This window comes from Neophocaena asiaeorientalis, unplaced genomic scaffold (genome assembly GCF_003031525.2).
Source record: "Neophocaena asiaeorientalis asiaeorientalis breed wild unplaced genomic scaffold, Neophocaena_asiaeorientalis_V1.1 scaffold33, whole genome shotgun sequence".
Classification (NCBI taxonomy): Eukaryota; Metazoa; Chordata; class Mammalia; order Artiodactyla; family Phocoenidae; genus Neophocaena; species Neophocaena asiaeorientalis.
The window spans coordinates 763,131-786,103 of NW_020171988.1; the positions used below are offsets into that span (position 1 = coordinate 763,131).

The 22,973-nt window shown below is 47.4% G+C and overlaps 2 protein-coding genes across 4 annotated transcripts in view; one reads left to right on the plus strand and one right to left on the minus strand.

Moving 5' to 3' along the window:
- The window catches only part of TBC1D5 (TBC1 domain family member 5), a 530,340-nt gene extending 520,039 nt beyond the window's left edge, over positions 1-10,301 (plus strand). For all 3 annotated transcript variants that reach the window (XM_024747581.1, XM_024747573.1, XM_024747583.1), the window contains 3 exons: positions 2,875-2,954; positions 3,763-3,897; positions 8,994-10,301. In XM_024747581.1, the coding sequence (XP_024603349.1) occupies positions 2,875-2,954; positions 3,763-3,897; positions 8,994-9,296 (518 nt within the window). In that variant the 3' untranslated portion in view covers positions 9,297-10,301. The remainder of the gene's footprint in view (positions 1-2,874; positions 2,955-3,762; positions 3,898-8,993) is intronic.
- Positions 10,302-10,440: 139 nt separating this feature from the next.
- Positions 10,441-22,973, minus strand: part of PLCL2 (phospholipase C like 2) — a 190,833-nt gene continuing 178,300 nt past the window's right edge. The window contains exon 6 of the mRNA XM_024747559.1: positions 10,441-12,317. Within this exon, the coding sequence (XP_024603327.1) occupies positions 12,138-12,317 (180 nt within the window). The 3' untranslated portion in view covers positions 10,441-12,137. The remainder of the gene's footprint in view (positions 12,318-22,973) is intronic.

A 22,973-nucleotide genomic window follows, 5' to 3' on the forward strand; every position in this document is an offset into this window, starting at 1 on the left:
CAAACTCTCCAAGAGGCAACAGGAGACAAAGGTCCTGCAGGGTAGGACATAACCTATCACAGTTGCTCTCTACAGATCGCCTCTCTTCCTGGCCCCCGATTTGCCAGGTGCGGCCTCCGTTACTTCCTTGGACGGGAGAACCCCCCGCGCTCCCTCCAGCTGTCCCTGTGCCCCTGCATCCGCTGGCTGAGCTTCCTCCCGGGGGCTGGGAGCTCTCCCCTGCTGCCTCCGCCTCCACAGCCGAAGCTGGGGATCTGCCCCCTAGCGGCTCAGTGGGGCAGGGCCACCGCCCTGCCAAACTGCCTAGGCAGCCCTGGGCCCTGAGCTCTGCCTTAAAACTGATTCACTTTTTTATAAAGCGGAAACTAACACACCATTGTAAAGCAATTATACTCCAATAAAGACGTTGATTTAAAAAAAAATGCCTAGAAGATTTGAAAGAGAATTCCTCAAGTTAAAAAGGAAATGTCATTGAAATTTAAAATTCAATAAATATTTGATACAATAAGGCTAGGCTACCCTAACAAAAACGATCCAACAATAATTCAATGCCTTAAAGGAGACTAAAGTTTACTTTCCTCCCACATAATGGTCTGAGGGAGTGTTCAAGGTAAACGTTGAGCCTCTATTTCATTTGGCCATTCAGGGATACACTATCCTCCAGGTCCTTGTTTTCATCTATAGTTGGGGTAGTGAGTTGTCATGGGTTCCAGATAGCTAGAAGGGAGAAGAGAGAATGGAGGAGTTATGAATAGGCCTTACATTTCCATCCTGGAAGTGGTATACTTCTATCCTGTTCATGTTTTATTGACAAGTGTGCTCCTTGGTAATTCCTCCTCTCACCCCTCCCCAACCCACTGACCCCAGGCATACACCGTCCTACTTTCTGTAACCATAAATTACTTTGAATTTTCCAGAATTTTAAATAAATAAAATTATATGGTAAAAAAAAAAAAAAAAAAAAAAAACAGAGCAGTCCTGAGGCAACCCTGAAAGGCAACCTTTCTCAGTCCTCCCAGAGACCTACAGGACTGTCTCTCTGGTCAGTCTTCTGCAGTTGGTTGTCGTTAATGTCATGTTGAGTGGATTTTATGATGGGTTTTTTGTTGTTGTTGTTGTTTTTTAATTGAGAGAGAACAAATTGTTACAGGCTTTTAAGGAAACCAGAAACATTCCCGCTCTAATTATATCTGTTATTCCATTCCCATTCATCTTGCTCTCTTCTGAAGCAGGGCTTTCTGTTAGCCAGAGGCTGCAGTCACATTTTCTGAGTAAGCTAAGGCTGCTGTTTTTCTGCTGCTGTCTGTAAGAGGACTTGTCAGTGTGGTCCGGAGATTTATTCTCAGCGAAGGCTCTAATAAACCGGCTGGACTAGTGCGGATAGTACCAGTCTTCGCCTTGCCCCTTGCTGGAACTCCTTGTTGGAAGTATTGAGGACAGCAGTGTTCTGCAGTGCAGGTTCCAAGGATGTTTTTCCATGTTTGTTCAGTCGGTCGGTCAGTCAATACTTACCGTGCACCTGAAATGCGCCGGCCATTCTGCTGAGGGCTGGGGGTGTAGTCCCGAACCAGACCCTGCTGGGGGTGATGGACCACAGATAAGCCAGCAGACGCCTGTGCTAACGTCGGGTGTGACAGGGCTTATTGTCGAGGCAGTAGAAGAGCTGGTGGTGGGAGACCAGAGGGTGGCCTGGGCCGCTTGGCTCTGCTCCAGTGAGGCCGCAGGGGAGCCGAGGGTGGACCCCTGAGGGGAGCGGGTCGGCAGGGCTCTGGGGACAGAGCCTCCAGGCCCCGGGGCAGGCAGGATGCTGGCCCCGCCTCTCCCACCGCGGGCCGCCGGGGGCCGGGCACAGAGCAGAGGAGCCCCGCGCAGAGACTGGGCCAGCTTGGTGGAGTGAATGACTGAGAACATGGCTTGTGAGGCCTTGTAAGTAGGGTATTGTTAAGGGCCAGGAAATAAGGAAGCAGGTGTTAACGGAGGGTGAGCCCGCACCGATTCTGCAGCGATTCTCAATGTGGTGCTCGGATGGTATCTTTGTAAAAATGTGTTTCAATTCCCCGCCCCCCCCACCGCCCACCCCCGAACACAGTCTCCTGCGTAGCGCTGGGGAGGGGGCTTCCACTCCTGCACTCCCCCGAGAATCCCCTCCTCGGAAGCCACAGTCCCCAGCAGGGCTGGGTGCATCCCTCAGGCATGCGGTGGGGAAGGCCGAGGTCCCCTGCTTGCTGAAGCCCTTGGTGGTCAGCTCAGCTTGGCGAGTCCTCAGATCAGGTCTGGCTGAAGGCCTCTCCAGCAGAGGCCAAGCCTCCTACAGGGCATAGGGAAGCAGTTCCTGTGAAGACCCTGGGTTAAGTGTTGCTGACTCCGTGAGCTTGTTCTTTTATTTTTAACGTTATGTTGAGTTGACAACATACCGTACTGTTTACATTTTTTAAAGATGGTGTCTTTAATGTACGTCACCTGGGAGGACCTGGTCTTTATTTAGCGAGAGGGGTGAGGTAACAGCATTGAACTCTGAGAAGTGTAGGAAGCCCAGCGGAAACACCTCCTCCCAGACGCTGGATGAACGCTCCACGCTGTTCACCACGTCTTAGGTCAGCAAGGGGCGCCCTGGGCCCTCTGGAGGAGTAAGACACGTCTGTCACGGTGAGAGCGCATCCGTGGGATGTTGGGGGAGGCTGTGTGTACCAGGCTCGGTGTCCCCGCGCTGTGCCCGGCAACTGCCCCATCTCTAGATGGGCAGAGCGTCCTTGGTGGGAAGAGTTGCTGTGAAACTTGGCAAAAGCCTTCCCCAGCTTGTCTGAAGTGATGGTGTGACAGCAGATAAGTTACACCCAGGCCACTAGTTACAAAATGTCATTCTTCTATTTTCAGTAAATATTCAAGAAGTGATACTACAAGAAAATTTGGAAAAAGAAGATCAAATTCTGGTTTCCCTGGCAGGACTAAAGCAGGTATGTCCATTGCTCTGACTTTGTGTCGCACAGGCCACCCTTGCAGTGCCTGCTGGGGAGGGCACCAGGGCACGGGTACCGTGACATCAGAGCAAGTGTCCCCCTGGCCCTGTGTCTCCTCCCAGACAGACCCCTCCTGACTCTACCTGCTCATGGCCCTGCTCTGCCCAGCAATTACGTCTGACCAGCCTGCAGCCCAGACTGGTTTCTCATTTCCCACCTCTGCCCCTTCCGCTTAGCAAAGCTGTTCTGTTTGCTCCTTATCGAAGCTGCTGTGGTGTGTGTGGTCCAGCTCAAGTCCAGTCACTCATCACGAATGTCCTGGGAGCACAAGGCATAAACGACCACCTCCTGTAACAGGCCTCAGCCCCTCAAGGGCCGCAGTGACTCGACCCTTGAAGGACCGAATGGAACAGAAATGTCAGTGAAGAGACGCGCCTGCGTTATTAGCCCTCAACTGGGGTGGGTGGGCCCCTTCAGAGGCTGAGGGCTGTTCCATGGAGCCGGGTGTGAGGGCACGCGGTGCTTCCTGCTCTAGGATAACCACCAAGGGCGTGACAGCCCTTGTCCGCGCCTGTGAGAACCTGGCCATTCAGGCTGTGGCATCTTCTTTGGTCATTCATAAGTCAGCGGTTTTGATATAGAGCTGGATTTTTTCTCCTGTGCTTTCTGATGGTCATAAATTCATACCCACACTATAAAAGAACAGTCAATGACAAGTCTGATTCAGATGTATTCGAGGTTTAGCTGACATTTAAAACCAAACTCATTCATCTTTCTCATGGATTTTCTTCTTCTTTGAAAACAGATCAAAGACATTCTAAAAGGTTCCCTGCGTTTCAACCAGAGCCAGCTGGAAGCCGAGGAGAACGAGCAGATCACCATCTCGGACGACCACTACTGCTCCAGCGGCCAGGGTCACCTGCCCAGGGCCACCAAGCAGGTACAGGCGCGTGAGAACACTGTCACATCAGCCTGAGAAGGAAGGTGGGGGTGGGACGCAAAGTTCAACTGTAAAATACAAGTGACCTAAGCCAGGGGTGCTGTAGCCAGCTGTGCGAGCTGTGTACTCCAGTGCCCTGGGCAGTGCCCTTCAGAATAGACTAGCATCTCCTGGAGTTGTGCAGTGCACAGCCTACACACCTGTACGCAGCAGCTTCGGCCTGAGCCTCCTGCCAGTCCCACCTTGCGGTGTTAGAAAGCCGGATCTCTGCCTCAGTTATTGGTCAGTTGCCTTCAGCCGATGCCTCCATTCCCCTTTAGCACAAGAAGTACTGTCCATGCTTTCCTAATGCTGTCTTGAGTGTACTTCACTGGCCTGGAACGTTTTTGGCCTTCATGGGGAAGGACTTCTCAATGTCCATCCTCTAAGCCACATAGGTCAGCAATTTTTTTCTGTAAAGGGCCAGAGAGTAAATAGTTTAGGATTTTCAGGCCACATGTGGTCTCTGTCACATATCTGTTTTTGTATTTGGTATGCTAGCTTGCTTGTTTTTACAGCCTTTAAAATTTACAAAACAGAAACAGACTCACAGACTTGGAGAACAAACTTATGGTTACTGAGGGAAGAAGGTTGGGGGAGAGGGATAAATTAGGAGTTTGGGATTAACATATACACACTACTATATATAAAACAGGTAACCAACAAGGACCTCCTGCATAGCACAGGGAACTCTGCTCAATATTCTGTAATAACCTAAATGGGAAAAGAATTTGAAAAAGAATAGATACATGTATATGTATAACTGAACCACTTTGCTGTACACCTGAAACTAACACAACATTGCTAATCAACTATACCCCAATATAAAATAAAAATTAAAAAAATATATATGTATACATAAGCCATTCTCAGCTTGAGAGCCACACAAAAACAGGCCACAGGCTGGATTTGGCCCACGAGCTGTCGTTTGCTGACCTGCGCTCTTGGGTGTCAACATGGTGTGTAATTTGTTCTAACATAGAATCCCAGAATTTTCCAGTTAGGAAGGATCGAAGAAACACCTGCTCGTTTCACCAGTGAGGAATTGTTTTCTGAACCCCTGTCCCAGTTCAGTCAGCTTCCAGCTCCACCACGCTGCCTCCCGGCGTGTGATCTGATGGGAGTAAACATTCCTAATAATATTCTTGTTAAAATGGTATGCAGAGTTTCATCTTGAAAATCTCCCATTAGCTCTCATCTAAGTTACTTTCTCAAAAACTAGCATCCAGATGCTTGTAAATTGTATATTTTTTATGACTTTAAAGAAGCAAAATGACATCTCAGAATGGGACTTTTTCAGTTTTAAGAGTACTCTTCTAGAAGAGAACCCTGTGTGGTCCGTTTCATCCAGCTTTAGAAGGGAATTTTCAGAGAGCGTTTTGAGTCTGCATTTTAAAGCCACGTGAATCCAACAGTAACATTGCAAGCTTACCTCGATTAGTTCCTCCAGATTCCCCTTCCATGCCCAGATGTTTAATTTTCAATAATTAGTTACTTATTCACATATTATTGCGCTTAGGCCCACCCCCCGACCATTTTTATTCAACAAGTTTATTTTAAAATTTAGCGTGATATTTTTTTTAGTTGAATGTCTAAAAATACCACGGAAAAAGAGCTTTGAAGAACACTAACAAATTTGCTAATTGAAAACTTCTTGAGTATGCTTTGTAATCGTCCTTCCCAGTTTTCAGATTTGTAAGAAACTACCAGTTGCCAGCGCAGCCCCGGTGGACCCAGTGCAGCCTCCACATGAGCTGGCCGTGAGCCGGGAAGGGCGGTGCAGTGTGATAGGCCCTCGTTTCCGCAGAGAACTGGGCTCACCCCACCTTGGAGCAGAGGGCTCGGTCCCCCTGCCAGTGCCCCTCCCCACCAGGGACTTAAAAGGGCTCTTCTGGGCTTCCCTGGTGGCGCAGTGGTTGAGAGTCCGCCTGCCGACGCAGGGGACGTGGGTTAACAAAAACACACACACACACAAAACGAAACATAAAAGGGCTCTTCCTTTGTGGCAGTGCACGCACCCCACTCCCCCCTGGGAAGCTGGTAGAGATGTGGCTCTTCTTTCCCTCTGATTACACATCTTCTCTCGAGCTCTGCCAACAGCAGAGGGGAAATTGTATTCGTTTTTTCTCTTTTTAAGTTAGTTTATTTTTGGCTGTGTTGGGTCTTCATTGCTGCGCGCGGGCTTTCTCTAGTTGCGGCGAGCGGGGGCTACTCTTCATTGTGGTGCGCGGGCTTCTCATTGCAGTGGCTTCTCTTGTTGCGGAGCACGGGCTCCAGGCGTGCGGGCTTCGGTAGTTGTGGCTCGCGGGCTCTAGAGCGCAGGCTCAGTAGTTGTGGCGCACGGGCTTAGTTGCTCCGCGGCATGTGGGATCTTCCTGGACCAGGGATGGAACCCGTGTCCCCCTGCACTGGCAGGCGGATTCTTAACCATGGCGCCACCAGGGAAGTCCTGGAAATTGTATTCTGCAGGGTGAAAAGAGCCTCATTCAGTCCCTCCCTTCCACAGTCTGTCCTTCACACACTCCTTCGTGAATCTTTGGGAGGTTTTGGATGAACTTCACTCAAATCCACCACAGCAGAAGGAGGGACTTGGAGGACCCTTGATTCATCAGTCCATCAGCCCATATCACCTGCCTCCCTGGTCTTTGGTCCCATATTTTTATCTGTGGTCCAGAACTGCGGGGGGCTAATGCAGTAGCCACTAGCCACAGGTGTCTACTTAAAATTCAATTTAAATTCATCAGGATCAAAGAGAATTCAAAGTTAATTCAGTTCCTCAGTCACACTGGGTGCCTCTCCAGCGCTCAGTATCCTCATGTGAGTAGGGCTGCCTGCCTGGACAGCACAGAGAGGGGACAATTCATCAGCGTGTGCGGAACATTCCTGTTGAACAGCACCTGCTTCCACTGCGATCCTAAATCAATCTGAGCAACAGGAGTGGTGGGCTGGCAGGGCGGGGAAGGTGGCCGTGCTGGCCAGCTGTAGGCAGGACTGACATGTTGAGAAACTTTTTATATCACGTGACACACGCCTGTGTTTGGCAGAAAGAGAAGACGTGAGAAATTACAAAGTTTCTGTAAAGGATAGAAACGGCACCAGGTAGTAGCTGAGATTGCTACGGGAATCCAGAGAGAAAGCTTACTTGGGTCTAGAAAAAAAATCTAGGTGGGAATCCAGAAGAATGGGGTGTTTTCATCTGCTTGTGACGTCGGCCAAGTCTCCAGGCCTCTGACCTGGGCTTCAGTTCTTGGTTCGTAAGATAATGGTGCAGTGGGGTAAGAAGAAAAGACGGTTGCAGAAGCCCTGGCAGTTCTAACGTGCCTTGTCTGGGCCAGTCATGGCTTTATCCGGAAACTGGGGGGAGGGCGGCGTCACTCACCGTTTATAACTTGACTCCACTGCTTTTCCAGAAACAAGCCAGATAATTAGTGATGGTAGGAACCATCTTTCCTTCTAGTCACAGGCTAAAACACGTTACAGGTGTTTCTCCTCTTCAAGTCCTGCCCATGTCCTCACTGTATGCTAAAGGCGGAGAGGTTATCTTGGCATTTCTGCGGTAGAGACACGGCTCTGAAAATAGGACTGTCCTTGCTCTGTTGTCAACCTCAGATAAGCTCCTGAGTGGGGTGGGAGGTCAAGGTTCTCGCGGCTTACAGCTCAGCACAGCAGTCACATGAACAAAGCATCTCCAGTCTGGGGATGGGAGGCCAAAGCCAAGGCCTGACGTGCACCTGCGGGCATGGACGTGGGGGGACACCCTCCCCTGAGGGGCCCCTGGCCCTGACCACCTCACAGAGGGCAGTAATGGGATGAGAAAGGGCCATCTGTCTCATCAAACTGCCCTAGTGCCATTAGGGATCACATCCCCTTCTACCGCAGGGCCATGTGCTGCATGTCTCTTCCATTTTGTAAGAATTGCTGTGTTGACAGGCTATAAACAGCTTTACAACTTGAGGCCCGCTGTGTCTCAGCACTGGGATCTTTAATGCCATTCTGTTCCGGTTCTCCGATTAAATCTCTTAAAAGTAGGCAAATTGTCAGAGGGGGAGACACCTGAGCCATTATTTAGCCACTGGCCCGCATGTCACTCAGGAGAACATGAAATTCAGAGGGGGCCTGTCAGTCACACCCAGATTCCCTGAGGAGTGTTGCTGACTCTCTGTCCAGGCTCTGCCCATAGCCCAAAGGTGGTCTTGGCCATGCTGGAGCCAGAGGTCCCCGGGGGGCTCTGTACCCCTCCTTAGACCTCAGGCCCTGCCCCAATTCCCCCCACCCCTCGGGGAGAGTAGGTGGGCGGGGCGGGCAGCAGTTGTGGCCACTGCATTGGCTTAGTTGGCCGTGGGCAAGGGCTCTTCCTGCCAGGCTGGAACATCCCTGGTCAGACCGTGGCTTTACTTTCATCCCAGGGCTGGCAGGAGCTTCTCTGATCTTAACCCAAAACTTCGACCAGTGTCCTTGGATGTCAGCTGTTCTTGTTAAAAACAAAACACATAATTACTCAGAAAGAAAGGAAAATAATTGTAGAGTAAAGCCATTGCGTCTCTATACTTTTTGCAAAGGACCATTCCGGGTTTCTGTGTCTCTAGAAGCTCCCAGCCCCCCGCATTGTCCTGGGAGACCCCCGGCGCTCAGCCAGGATGAGCCGGCTGTGAGATGTGAGGAGATGGAACACATTGGGCTCCCCCTGCAGCCCCCTTGCAGGCGGTAGTAGCATCACTGCAGATGCGGGGTGGGGGGCACACTGGGGAGCCAGCCTGTGGCCTCATAACCATCTGGGCGCGTCACTCACTGCGTGGCGGCCACACCCGAGGGCGGGGGCGAGGACGGACACGCTGTCCTCACCCCACGCCCCATCACATGGGAAAGCTGGCGCCCCAGGAGGAGGGTGATGAGCAGGGCAGGGCCGCGGGCCGTGTGCTCCGCTCCCCAGGCCCACAGCTCCCATCAGAGGGGCCTCCCTGCGTCTTTCCGGGGGGACCGTGGAGCCCCCAACCTGCTCCGCATCTCACCATCTCACCGGTTCTTCCCTCCCCCCCTGTGCTCTGACTCCTTCCCAGGCCCCTTCAGCAGCGCCACCGGGGCGCAGGGAGAAAGGCGACATGGACGACTTCATCCTCGTCTCCAAAGACGACGAAGGGGGCAGCGCCAGGGCGGCCCCGGTCGGCCAGGCTCAGGCCCCGCGGCCCCTCCGGAGCTCGGCCCGGCGCGCCCCGGTGTTCTCAGACCCGCTGACCGGCCCGGCCGCGGCCTCGGCCTCGGCCTCGTCCGGCAGCCCCAGCTCCAGCCCCAGCCCCGACGACGACAGCAGCGGCAACAGCAAGGACTCGGGCTTCACCATCGTGAGCCCCCTGGACCTCTGACCGCCGCCCGGCCACCCCCCCAGCCTCGTGGAGACGCCTCTGAAACCCAGCCTCTTCCCAGCGCGCACGTGGCCTTGGTGCAGCCCTTTAAACCTGCGGTGAGAAGCAGGGGGCCCGCTGAGCACGCAGACCTTCCCCCAAATGCAGACAGCTTTTCCCTATAGCTCACCGGGCCCCGCGAGTGAGGTCCCCAGCATCACACACACTGTCCAAAAAGACCAAACCACAGCTAGAATCACTTGCTCTGTCCTCTCCTCGCCAGCAGAGAAGGTGTGGCCACTCCATCCGGTGGATCCAGAAGGAAGAAGTGGTTTTCAAATCTTCCCTCCCCCAGAGCATCAGGCGTAGGAAAACTGAGATCAGGAAACACTCTCTCTGGAAATCTGTATCTCAACCTATTTCATACTTCATTCCTCCCTTGGGAAGCCATACAGTAGAGGCCAGGTGCAACCAAATGGACTAGAACTAGTGGAGCCCAGGGCTGGGAGAAACCTCCCAGATAGTTACAGGGTCTAAACTTAGGAATCATATTTACCCGCCACCCGGTTCCAGTTTTTTTCATTTGTTAGAAAAGAATACATTTCTAAACCTCAGACCACATCAACTCTGGCCATCACTGCCCCTCTTTAAACAATTGTAATTCATCCTTTAGAATCTTTCACAGTCAGAAAAGAGGGTCACTTAGCCACGAATAAGCCATGACTGTGTGCTCTGCTGATTCGGGTCATCGTCTTGAAGGAGACAGTGCTCCCTGGAGTGGGATCTAGACAAGCAGGAGAAACACTGCGACTTGGGGAACAACTCCCCAGCAAGTGCGCCTGCTTTTTTCCTTTGCTTGGCTTATCCCTTTGAAGAGAGGGGTCAAAAGGAGGCTGACTTTCTTAGCATGGCAACATGGAGCAAACCCTGGGCTGGGTCACTCCCCCGACAGACTTTGTGACCTCGGGCACCGCAGTTTGTTGCTTTTGTCCGCAACGTCTGCATCCGGGAAAGGACACGTCAGATGGAATGATCTCATAGACCCCCTTCGGTTTTGAAGTCTGCTGATTCTAAAAGCCTATATGAACCCTAGCCAATGACAGGTGCCTTGGTCTCAGAGTCATTTAAGTCACATAGATAATATCTGCCATTACTATAAATGTAGCAATTTTTTTCAATTTTAAGTCATTTTTTATGATTTCTGGATTGTCACTGAATATTGCGATTTACTTGCCAGCTACGTTCAAGGATTGCTAGCCATAATCTAAATTACACATTCTTTTATTTCTCAGTCTACAAATCTACTTTTCTTTACTATTATTTCCTACATATTTTTGTTTTTGTTTTTTTTTTCCGATTAGAGTTAATTTCAGAGCTAAGAGCCTAAGCTGCTGGCTGGTTGCTGGCTGGTGTGAGCAGGAAGCCACACTATTATTCTAGTAACAGAGACGTTTAATTTTCTGACTGGAATGACGCTGAGTGAAGACCAGTGGAGATGTATACCTTACTTTAAGCACACGATCAGCAGGCAAATGACAAGAACTGGAAAAAGGCATTGTTTTGTAAAAGGATATTTCAGGGTCTGGGCATAAATAAATTCAATGTATCACCCTGCCCACTTCCCCGTGAGGAAATAATGAGGTGCCACGTTGGGGATTCCACACAGTTACCTGGCTTACCTGAGTCACTGAAAAGAATATGGACAAATGAAAAAGCGGTTATCGAAGGTTTAGAAAGCTTTTACCCTTCCAAAACGTGAGAGCAGTTTGGTTTGGGAGGAGCAGTAATTAGGCTTCGGTGTCTAGCAGGTTTTCTAAAATAGCGTCAAGTTTCACTGATTGGGACAATAAAGTCTTGGATTAAAGACTCAGCTGGCCAGTGGAGCGTGGCACCCGCTCCAGCCCCTTCACCTGCCACTGGCTTACCGTCTGCACCGTGTCCAGGCTCACTCCCCTACGGCAGGAATCAACAGGCTGAGAAGGGGGAAGCGGTGTCGGTGGTTTTACAGACAGCTGCCACTATGTAAAGTCATGGCTGCTGTATGTACTAAAAGCAAAATGTCAAGCCAGACAAGCGGCTCATCTTTGACAAAGCTGTTCACCAAGTAACTGGCCACTCTTCTTAAGAGTAGAATATCTTGAACTGGAAATTTTTAAAAAGTTACACTTTCATTAAATTCACGTACTGTTATTGGAGAAATATCATAAAATATCTTTTTAATGTGACCACTACTTAATACAATGAAAAACTATGTACAGTGTGTTGCTTCCAAGTTGGTTGCCTTTACATTGTGTACCCAGCAGGTGTCTCCAGCCAGGAGTGTCCGTCCAGCCGCAGTGCCCTTGAACCTAGTGGCTCTCCCAAGTTCAAGGCTACTTACATTCTCCTTTGTAACCATGGCTCAGCAGGCACGCCTCCAAAAACATCTGGAACCCAGAGACCCCCAGCAATCATACATAAGTAAAACTTGTAGATTCGGTTTTTCCCCAGTACATACTAATTAGACCATACAATCCATCTGCGTCTTAAGACACCGTTTTCAGTTAGTTAGGAAAATGTCTGTTTCTCGCTGGAACTAGAGTGGCTAGTCTGTTGTTCACACTGGAACTGAGTTATGATGTCTTTGTATACAAATATAGCATATTTGGGCCAGGAAGAGAATTTCTTGTTAAAGAGTTTATTTGCCTCCACACGCAGGGTTGCTACATACATTCACAGTTTTAATAGACAGCAATTAGCTATTCCAGTTGTGCTTTAAAATCCCCAATATTATTTTTCATTAGTGAGTGCAAAGCAAATGTCCCATCTGGCTACAGTTGGTCCTAGAGTTATAAATTCTGTAATCATCTCTAGAAGGTGCCCTCATTCTCCAGTTTCATCGTTTGCTTTTTCGGGTATGACTTCAAGGCTCCGGCGCGGCTTCTGGACGTCGGTGTTCTCTGTGCCTGGTTTATTGAGTCCACAGGAGACAGCCGCATAGTGGATCTGCTTCAGGTTCTCCACAGTCTCGTTCTTGGCGTACTTCAAGAGATCCGCTTGTCCCTGTGATAAAACATGCAGTTAGTTAGACATTGAGAGATGAGACATGACTTGTGGTTACAGTTTGACAATATAGGTCTTCCACTGAAATAGAAATATTTCGCTCCGCAAGAGGGCATATTTATTTCTGACCGGCACTGAATCCAAATAGGTCAATTTTAACAAAAAAACAAGTCTGTTTTCCCGGTTCCCAACGCCAGACTCCAAGAGTGTGCTGCCTTTTCAGTCCTTTCCGTTTTCTGGGTACTTTATGTTTACATACGTGGAATCAAGCAGCCAGGGCTCTTGATGAATGTCCAGGGTGATCTGCCCGCCACTCACCTGGTGTTGGGGCAGAGAGGCTGGAGCAGCCAGGAAAGGAATGACCATTGGCAGATGCAAAACACCAGAGCCAGTGACCAGCCATTGTCAACACTTGGCCAATCAACAAACTTACTGTCTGACCACAAAAGATGTCCTAGTTGTTAATACATTAAAAATATTTCAAATCACATCTGTTAGTGTTGTGCAGTTTTTGAATCCAAAATTAACAATCAATCACAATTCAGAGCTCTTATTGAGCTGAAACAGCAGGGATTCTGTATTTCAGTTAACTTTGTCAAAGCTTTCTTGCCAAAATATCAGAGAAAAACAGTTGCCTTCCTTCTGAGGTGAGTGGCCACAGAAACTCTCCTGCCCTCGGCCACCACCATGCAGTGGCCACGTGGCCGAGAGCAAAGACGGCCACCTGCTGTCCCCGGGGCCAGCAGACACTTTTCTTCCCGACACACACAGTGGAGGCAAGAGAAAGAAGCGGACACTCACACCACTTTGGGAGTCTGAAAGAGGCACAAAAGTGTCAAATATTTTTTGTTTGCATGCAAATCGGAATGCAAGTTATGAGTGGGCGGACCTCAGCATGTCTGGGGCCCACGAGGACTTCCGGGCTGTTCTGGAGCCAAAGTCCCCAATCCAGGAGGGCTCACCTGGGTGTCTGCTCAGGAGCACAGCAGACTTTGCCTTCACTAATGTAACCGAGCGGGACCCTATGGGGCCTTCCCGGGACAGGCCCTTCCCCCATCTCCTCAGCTTTAGCTCCTCCCTGAAGCACCCAGGTAACAGCATCTGGTGCACATGTGCTGAGTTGTTTCACAGATGTGAAAACCCCCCACCAAACGGAAGATGTTAACTACTTGATGACCCTGAGCACATAGCCCCCAGGCCCCCTGGAGCCTAAGCCCTGATAATGTTAACCCCTGTGACACCACCCTGTTACCTCTCCATCAGCCGATCAGAGAATTGTGCATGAGCTGATCACATACCCTGTGACCCCCTTCCCTCACTTGGCCTTTAAAGATGCTTTGCTGAAACCTTTCGGGGAGTTCAGGGTTTTGGGGGCACAAGCCACCCTTCTCCTTGCGTGACCCTACAATAAACCTTTCTCTGCTCCAAACTCCAACGTTTTGGTATTGTTTGGCCTCACTGTGCGTCGGGCACACAAACGCGTTTGCTAGCAATTTTGGTGAGCCAGCCAAGAGTCTGTGCATGTGACAGGTCGACCCCAGCCAGGGGCAGCCCCTTCCCTGAGGCCCAGCAGCTGCCAGAATACACTTCGCTCTGCGGATCTCAGAGAGACTATCCCTGACAGGCGCTGGCCACCCCTCGGCACAAGGCTGTTCGGAACCGAGAAACATCCGGAGCTGTGGTCCACATTCAGTGTCGCTTGGGGGTAAGTCGCTCCAGCTTGCGCAGGCTGGGCTCGTGTATGACGACACCAGGGTATCCCTTTTTTTTTTTTTTTTTAATTTAGAAAGTATTTATTCAAAGAATGTTGATATATATAAAATTAAAAAACATTTCAAAATTCCATCAGGACTTTTTTTTTTTAAACATTACATCTTTTTTTTGCGGAACACGGGGCCTCTCACTGTTGTGGCCTCTCCCGTTGCAGAGCACAGGCTCCGGACACGCAGGTTCAGTGACCATGGCTCAGGGACCTAGCCCCTCCGCAGCATGTGGGATCTTCCCGGACCGGGGCACGATCCCGCGTCCCCTGCATCGGCAGGCGGACTCTCAACCACTGCGCCCCCAGGGAAGCCCTACAAGTACATCTTTACTAGACCATCTCTACTTCTTTTCAGGGTATCCTTCTCTATTGTGTTGGTTTTGCCTGTGGTGGAGCATTGGTTGGGATTTTTGCCTTTTTTGAACTAGCCTTGGTCATTTATTCAGCTTCATCTCTGATGGGACATTGGCTGGGTTTCTCCCGTTTTGTGGCCAGGGACCTATGACCCTGAGAGACCCATTTGAACTGCTGTTTGCTTGATATCTGATAACACCAATCGTGAATAATTAGGTATGTATGATCAGAGCTCTGTTCCATCTTATAGTCCCCTGGGGTATTTTTGCAAAACTTGGAGATCTTTAGCTGTGCTCCCATAAATGAAAGAAAATATATTTTTTGAAACATTGTGTGCCCTCAATACTCCCTGAGATCTGTCGAACAATGGCCCCTAACGGCTCAGCTATTGTATCAGAGTGGGTCTTTTGCAATTGCTTTTATCTTGGGGAGGGGGGGTGGATGTATGTGAATGAGTGTCTCTGTACCTGAGTCCAAATGCTATTCTTTCTTCCTCGTTTTGCTGAAAATGAGGCTTGTGAATGTGAGCAGATGATATACATTATTGTCTATTAGTGTCATTTGTTTGTTTAAACTTCACTGGATATTTGGGAACTGGAAAAAAAGAAAGTTCAAAAATAGCCCAAGATGGCTGGGTTTTATGTAAGTAGTTAGAAGAGAAATTTGCATTTCTTTTCCTGTGCCTTTGAGATGTAAATGATCTCTCCAGATATTTGGTAACGTGAAATTTTAGAGTTGTGCTAAATTAAGTTAAATGATGGAAGTTCATCTGGTTGTTTCTAGATAGGAGAATTAAGGGGCAAAATAATATGGATACAGAAAGTGATGGAAGGTTTGTAGAAGTTTAGACTGAATTTAACTTAAGTAAATGAAATTTATTATTAAAAGTAAGCTGGTGCAAGACTAGATTTTTTTCTCGCACTGGTAAGAGGACAAAGTTTTCCTGGAATGCTGCCATTGAAAACAGATTGAGTTTCTGTGCCTTTCAGTGATCTGTATTTGCTTTTGAGATCTCTTCTCATTTTGGTAAAGGAATAAGTATTGTCTCACAATGACCTATGATCTGATTTGACCAAGTGTTTTGAAACTTTTTGACAAACTTCCCAAATATCAAATTTTAATTAATTAAAAAATTTTGACCTCCAGCTAACTTTGGGATGCTTTGGCGAGCCCCCAAGGCATCTCAGAGAAAAATATTAAACTAACTAGGATTGTTTGGTATGTTAAATTACATGGGAAGCATTGTCAAATGTCTGATACGCCTCCTCAGGTTATACGGTATGGATAAATGTTTTTTAATATAGACATTCTAGAAATTATATAAAGCTTCTGAAGTTTGGATATGTCCTGGTATAATGTTATAATTTTAGTTGTTATCTTAAAATGTTGGGGAGGAACCAACATGGCAGAATATAAGGACGTGGAGCTCACCTCCTCCCACAAACACATCAAAAATACATCCACGTGTGGAACAATTCTCACAGAGTACCTACTGAACACTGGCACGAGATATCAGACACTCAGAAGTGTCTAGAAATATCTCCTCATAACTGGATAGGATGAAAGATTTTTTAAAAAGGAATAGGGATGGGACCTGTGTCCCTGGGAAGGAGCTGGAAAAGAGGAAAGAGTCCCACACCCTGAGAAGCCCCCTCACCAGCGGGGATATCAGCTGGGACAGAAAGGGAGCTTCAGAGGCTTGGAGAACGCAGCAGTTGGCAGCAGGCAGAAAAGAGAGAGACCAGCACAGAGGATCCGAGCTACCTCGCAGCACTCCCCAGCCCGAGACGCTCACCTGCTGGTATGTGCAGGGGCTGCGTGCTGAACCTCAGGCTTCAGAGGACAGACCCAGGGACAGGACTGGGGCTGGCCACACGGAGACAGCCTGAAGGGCTGGGGAGTGTGGTACGGGTGGCAACCAGGGGTGTACGTGGAAGAAGCGCGGGTCTGCCATAGAAGCGAAGCACCACTGCTAAGGGGTGAGTGAAGGGAGGGGCGGGGCCTGCCCCTTAGCAGCCTCTTTCTTGGTGCTGCTGCTATGAGCTCTGGGAGCAGGACAGCAGGTGTACTGTGGCCGGGGTGGGTCTGGCCTTAGCAGCTGTGGGCTTGCTGGGAGCATACACGGAGGCAGAGCCTGGGCTGTTTCCAAGGTTCCCACGGCGAGGCCAGGTGCATGACTGCCGTGCTTCTGGTACCAAATTCAGTGGACTGGCGTGTTGGGATCTGTGCTGTTGGCTTTGTGAGCACAGTGCCTGAGGGACACCGGGGCCAACTGCCTGCATTCCCACAGCGGAGGTGGGGCTGAGGGCAGTGCCGACAACAGTGTACTTTGTGAGCCCAGCCAGGCGACACCACAGAGCACACTCCCCTGTGGACAGCTCTGGCGAAGCAATACTCAGCAGCTCCTCTCCAGAGGGAGTGCTCCAATCCCACCTATCTCACACTGCAGCTCAGAATCAGATCTGGGGGCTTCTGCTCCAACAACTGTCGCTGATGGGGCAGCGACAACCATAGGGCAACCCAGTGCAGACTCTGGTCACCACACCACCACCTGTCAAGCACAAACAGTCAGCACACGCTGAGCAAAGAGGTCAGAGACATCCATACTAAAATCAGCCCTTGCGCCAAAAATATTCAACACACGCAGGCTATACAGGGACACTCCCACATAAAAGCAGCCCTCCAAGACCACAGTAGACAATTGTTTCTCCTAAACTCACAGAGTAAGAGAAATATAAGTAAGATGAAGAAGCAGAGGAACCACTCCCAATTAAAAGGTCAAGAGAATTCCCCCAAAAGAACAATGAAACAGACCTCTTCAGTCTAATAGACACTGAGTTCCAAAAGGAGATAATGAAAATATTGAAGAAATGTACAAGGCCTATTGATAGAAATGCAGATTCCTGTAAAAAGGAGGCAGAAACTATAAGGAACCAAGAGAAATTAGGAAACTCATTCGCCGAGATGAAAGCTGAGCTAAAGGCAATGAATAACAATGAATAATGCAGAAGAACGAATAAATGATCTGGAAGATAGAATAGTGGAAATCACCCAATCAGAACAGCAGACAGAAAGGCAAATTGAAAGAAACAAAAAATGAGAGCAATGTAAGAGACCTATGGGATACTAATATAAAGCATGCCAATCTATGCGTAATAGGGATTCCAGAAGGAGAAGAAAGAGACAGGGGGATTGAAAATGTAATTAAAGAAATTATGGCTGAAAACTTCCCAAACCTAAAGAAGGAAACAGATATCCAGGTACAGGAAGCACAGAGGGTTCCAAACAAGATAAACCCAAACCCAACCTACACCAAGACATACTATAATTAAAATAGCAAAAGTTAAAGATAAAGAGAGGCTTCTGAAGGCAGCAAGAGAAAAACAAAGAAAGACTTAATTACAAGGGAACCCCCATAAGGCTATCAGCTGACTTCTCTACAGAAACACTGCAGGCCAGAAGGGAGTGACAAGATATATTCAAAATCCTGGAGGGGGAAAAATCTGACCTAGAATCTACCAGCAAGATTACCATTTATAATAGAAAAGGAGTGAAAGAATTTCTCAGATAAGCAAAACCTAAAAGAATACAGCAATACTAAACCTATCCTACAGGAAATATTGAAAGGTCTTTAAATAGAAAAGAAGCAAGAAGCCATAGGAAAGAGAAAATCACAGTTAGAAAGTAAATCACTTAAGCCTGTACACAGGTTAAAATGCTGTATGTCACAACTTCATTAAGCTTCTTTTATTAAAATTTATTTATTTAATTTATTTATTTTTGGCTGCATTGGCTTTGTTGCTGCTCACGGGCTTTCTCTAGTTGTGGCGAGCGGGGGCTACTCTTCGTTGCGGTGCACGGGCTTCTCATTGCAGTGGCTTCTCCTGTTGTGGAGCACGGGCTCTAGGTGCGCGGGCTTCAGTAGTTGTGGCACGTGGGCTCAGTAGTTGTGGCTCACGGGCTCTAGAGCACAGTCTCGGTAGTTGTGGCGCACGGGCTTAGTTGCTCCGTGGCATGTGGGATATTCCTGGACCAGGGCTCAAACCCGTGTCGCCTGCATTGGCAGGCGGATTCTTAACGACTGCGCCACCAGGGAAGTCCCCATTAAGCTTCTTTGTCAAAAAACATTATACTCAGATCTCTAACCTTGCCTTTTTAAGTCCTTTATCATTCATAGACAGTTAAGCTGTTGCTTTGCAAAATGCTTCATCTCTAAGAAGAGTCATAGAAAGGACTTTTTAACAATCATACTGCTAAACTAGATTTTAAAAGTCTAATAGCAACTCTGATTTCATAAAACTGTTAGTAAAAAAGAATTAATTATATAGGACTGAGTAAACTGATGAATATGGTTATAATTTTTTGGTTTTAAGGAAACCCTTCCCCTTAAGCTAACTATGACTTACAGCAATTTGGTAGATTTTACCTTTGTAATCACAATTGAAACATTTGTTTTTTCTCTCTACCTGATCCCTCCAGATACTGGAAACTCTTAGGTTCCCAGCAGCTTTATCAGGTAAATTAGGAAGGGTACTTCCTAACAGGTGCAAAAATCTCGAGGTACTTTGGGGACCTCAAAAAGTGAGGAATTCACCTACATCTGTAAGGCAAAATCTATGAAAAGCCCTTGGCATGGCTTTCCTGGTCCTGAGAGGGCTTTTAAAATTTCAGTCTGAGACTCCTTATGAAAAATTCCCACACAGCCAATTGAAAGGAGCCAATATGATCAATTAACCAGACTCATTTTGCAAACAAACTAATCTTAATTTGGCTGTATTTGATGAAAAATGAGGGTAATTTTTAGAGAGAAAGAGATTACATTTCAGTGGATATCAAATTCTGATTCTGTTAATTGAGGTCTGCATTTATTGTCTAAGACTCACTTCCTAGACAGTTTCTTGTTGGCATGCTACATAATTGTAAAGTTTAATTGCATTATTAAGAAGGACACTCTAAGTTTATTTCTGAAGCTTATCCCAACTGTCTCCCTTTGGATAAATATCAGATGCCCCATGACCTGTAGCCAGATATTATACATACTGGAAGGAGCATTGCTAAAATGTGTCAAGAGACTAATTTAACTTGGGATAAGGCCTTGTCAATTGCCCTACTACAGATCAGAATGGCTCCCAAAAGGAGACTTAAATTAAGCCCCTTTGAAATATTGTATGGTAGGCCATTCCAGGTGTCTGCCCAGGTGGGAGAATCTATAAATGCTCTGAAAGAGCTAGCTGTTGCTAATTACATTAAAACTTTGGGCATTATACTAACCTCTGCTCATGAGTTTGCCTCCCAGAGGTCTGCCTATCCAACTGAAGTAGCCTTACATCCTTTCTTACCCGGAGACCAAGTCCTCCTTAAAGCCTGGAAAGATAAAGTGCCTGCTGTTGAACATCAGCTGACTGCAAGGTGGACAGGACCACACGTGGTATTACCTACCACAAACTCATCCGTCAAGTTAGCCAGAGTAAAGCCATGAATTCATCACACTGGGATTAAAGCAGCACCACTGTCATCAGAAAATGGCCCAACTCCTGAAAGGCCTAGAGAGCAATGGGTTTGTAAACCGTTAGAAGACTTAAGGTTGCTCTTCAAAAAGATAAGTACTGAGATTGCACTTTCATTATAGCTGGAGAAGGTGAGTCAACTTACTTGTTTAATCTTGTTCACCTGAACAGTACAGGAATCTAGTGTAGTTATGACAGTCAGAAAGTTAAGATGAATAGCTATGTATAGGAGCTAGAAACAAAAGCCCAAGTCGAATGACAAATCAGACAACAAACGGGCTAAATAAAGGGTTTCATCAGGTTCAAATAATTGTAGATAAAAAAGGAAAGAGAATTGTACTACTTACTAAAGATTCTAAGGAGTATTCCCTGCTGAAAGCTGATCAATTCCATTCCATAATCACCCATCACTGCCCCTGTTCAGCAGGAAGTAGCCAGAGCGGTTGTCACCCTTTTCTCACACGATTGTGGAATGGACACTGACAGTGGGGAATTGTAATAGGGAATAACAAGTCTGACTCCATATTAGATCCATTTCTTTTACTTTAATCTTTGTATTCTACTGGTTTTGCTACAAGTTAATCACTAAAGGGATGTTGCCTATCGCTTAAAGTATACATAATGGTCCATCTCAGGAAACACTGTCCCCATGCTTGAATGTTAAACTAAAATCCCTTTGTTCAGCTCACAGGAAACATCCTGACCCAGTCCACCTGTGAATGGCTGTAGGAAAGAAGAAAGTAACACATCCCCTCCTGGAGTCTGGCTGAAACCAGGAGATATTTGCGCCAACTTATGACCTTGCTAATAGTACTAGCTATATTATTTGTATATTGCCTGTTTTACAGAATTGTTGTTTCTTGTATTACCAAATACAAGAGCCTCTGATAAAATAATGATGACCAGGCGACTTGAAACAGTTGACCAGATATAAAGTTCTATATAAGATCAATGATTGTAATAGTGCAACTCTAGGTATAGGAAGAAGCAACAAGAAGGAATTTTTTCCTAGACCATAACGGAGTAGTAAAACAGGTGGTCCAGAGACTTCTGACTACTGTTAATAAGGCCTAGTCCAGTAATAGCACATTGAGTGGCCTATCAATGAAATCCTCGCCTGAACTACTAATGGGTATTCCTAACATTATGGGATGAAATGATCATGAAATGCTTCCCAAATCATGTTCAAATTTATGACCATGAGGGAGCACTGCCAACTAAAAATTGGCACTTGCCATCTGCCTCTACAAGGATTAAGTCACAAGCCACTCCAGTCACTGACCTTCAACGCCCCCTGAAAGGAGGTCAGAGTAGAGATCAGGAATGACGCACTTAGTGCTCTGAGAAAAGCTGACAGAACAGACCTTCAGATAGTTAGATACTTTCAGGAAAAGATTTTATGACCCAAGTTCTTGCATCTCTTCATGTCTAGAAAAGCACCAAAATCATAAACAGTGACATCTGCTTTGGCCATTAAGGAGAAAAATGCATTCGAAAGTCAAAATGGAATAGCTGTGGTTCAGACATCCAAGGTAAAGTTGGGTGGCCATTGTGGATGTGAGTTCGAACACACTCCTTTATTGCCAAGAACTTGAATTTTATGAGCTGTGTCAAATTGATTCTCAAAGCAGTGTCTGCTGGTGACAGGACCCAGTGGGTTCCTCTGTCAAGTTTATGATTAACCTCCTTAACTGAAACTTTATTACTTTTCTTGTCCAACACCTGTTCTCCTCAGGATTGAGAAGTATCAAAGAAAAGGGGGGAATTGTAACCAAGCAGGACCCTATGCGGTCTTCCCATATCCTCTATGGATATGGATATTCCCATATCCATATCCTCTGCTTTAGCTCCTCTCTGAAGTACCTAGAAAACAGTATCCGGTGCACATTTCCTGAGTTGTTTCAAAGATTTGAAACCCCACCCCCCCCACCAAATGGAAGATTGAAGATGTTAACTACTTGATGACCATGAGCAGGTAGCCCTCAGGCCTCCTGGAGCCTAAGGACTGACAATGTCAACTGACAATGTTGACCCCTGTGACACTGCCCTGTTACTTCACCATCAACCAATCAGAGAATTGTGCAGGAGCTGGTCACGTATCCTATGACCCCCTTCCCTCACCTGGCCTTTAAATATGCTTTGCTGAATCCCTTTGGGGAGTTCAAGGTTTTGGGGGTATGAGCCACCCGTATCCTTGCATTAAACCTTTCTCTGCACCAAACTCCGATGTTCTGGTACTGTTTGGCCTCACTGTGCGTTGGGCACACAAACTTGCATTTGCTAGCACTAACACCTCTGCTCCCCCACAAGATGACACTGACTCTGGGCTAAATGAAAAGGAGTGCCAGGCCCAGACCAAGAAGACTGTCACCCGCAGTGGGCCTCACACCCACTGCATGCTGGGCCTTGCTCAGCAGCTTGATATGCAAGCTGTTTATCAAGTTATCTTCCCGTCACCCCACAAGTCTCCACGAGCTACAGGTCCCCTCAGCACCACTCTGAGTTGACACATGCTGGTCTAGGGTTCCTCTGCCATCTCCCCCGAGCATTTTCTGCAACCAAAAGCCAAGAATTGAACCTGTAAAACCTTAACACAATCTCATGGCCGGAAAACAAAAGCCAGGTTGACAGGAAGTTACAGCTTCTTCACTGTTATTTAACTGGAATATTAATAATATGTGGTTACAAACAGAGTACTTTTTAGTAAATATTTTGTGCTTAGTCACTCTTCTGGGTGATGCAAGACTCATATACAAACTGGCTATACTTTAATTCAGTATTTCATGAGTATTCAGGATCACAGGCCAAAGGCATAAACCTCCTTTAAGAGGGCTATGGAAACTAATACGTTCTAACTCTTACAGCCACCACTCAAATTCAAACAGAAGGACTGCAAGTGTGATTAGAGTCCAAAATTTGAAACCACAGAGCCTGTGATGTGTCAAATTAGGCATGTAGGTCCAAAATGAAAATAAATAAGGAAACATAAGCTTTAATTGATACATTAAACAAGATGGACTTAATTGATAATTT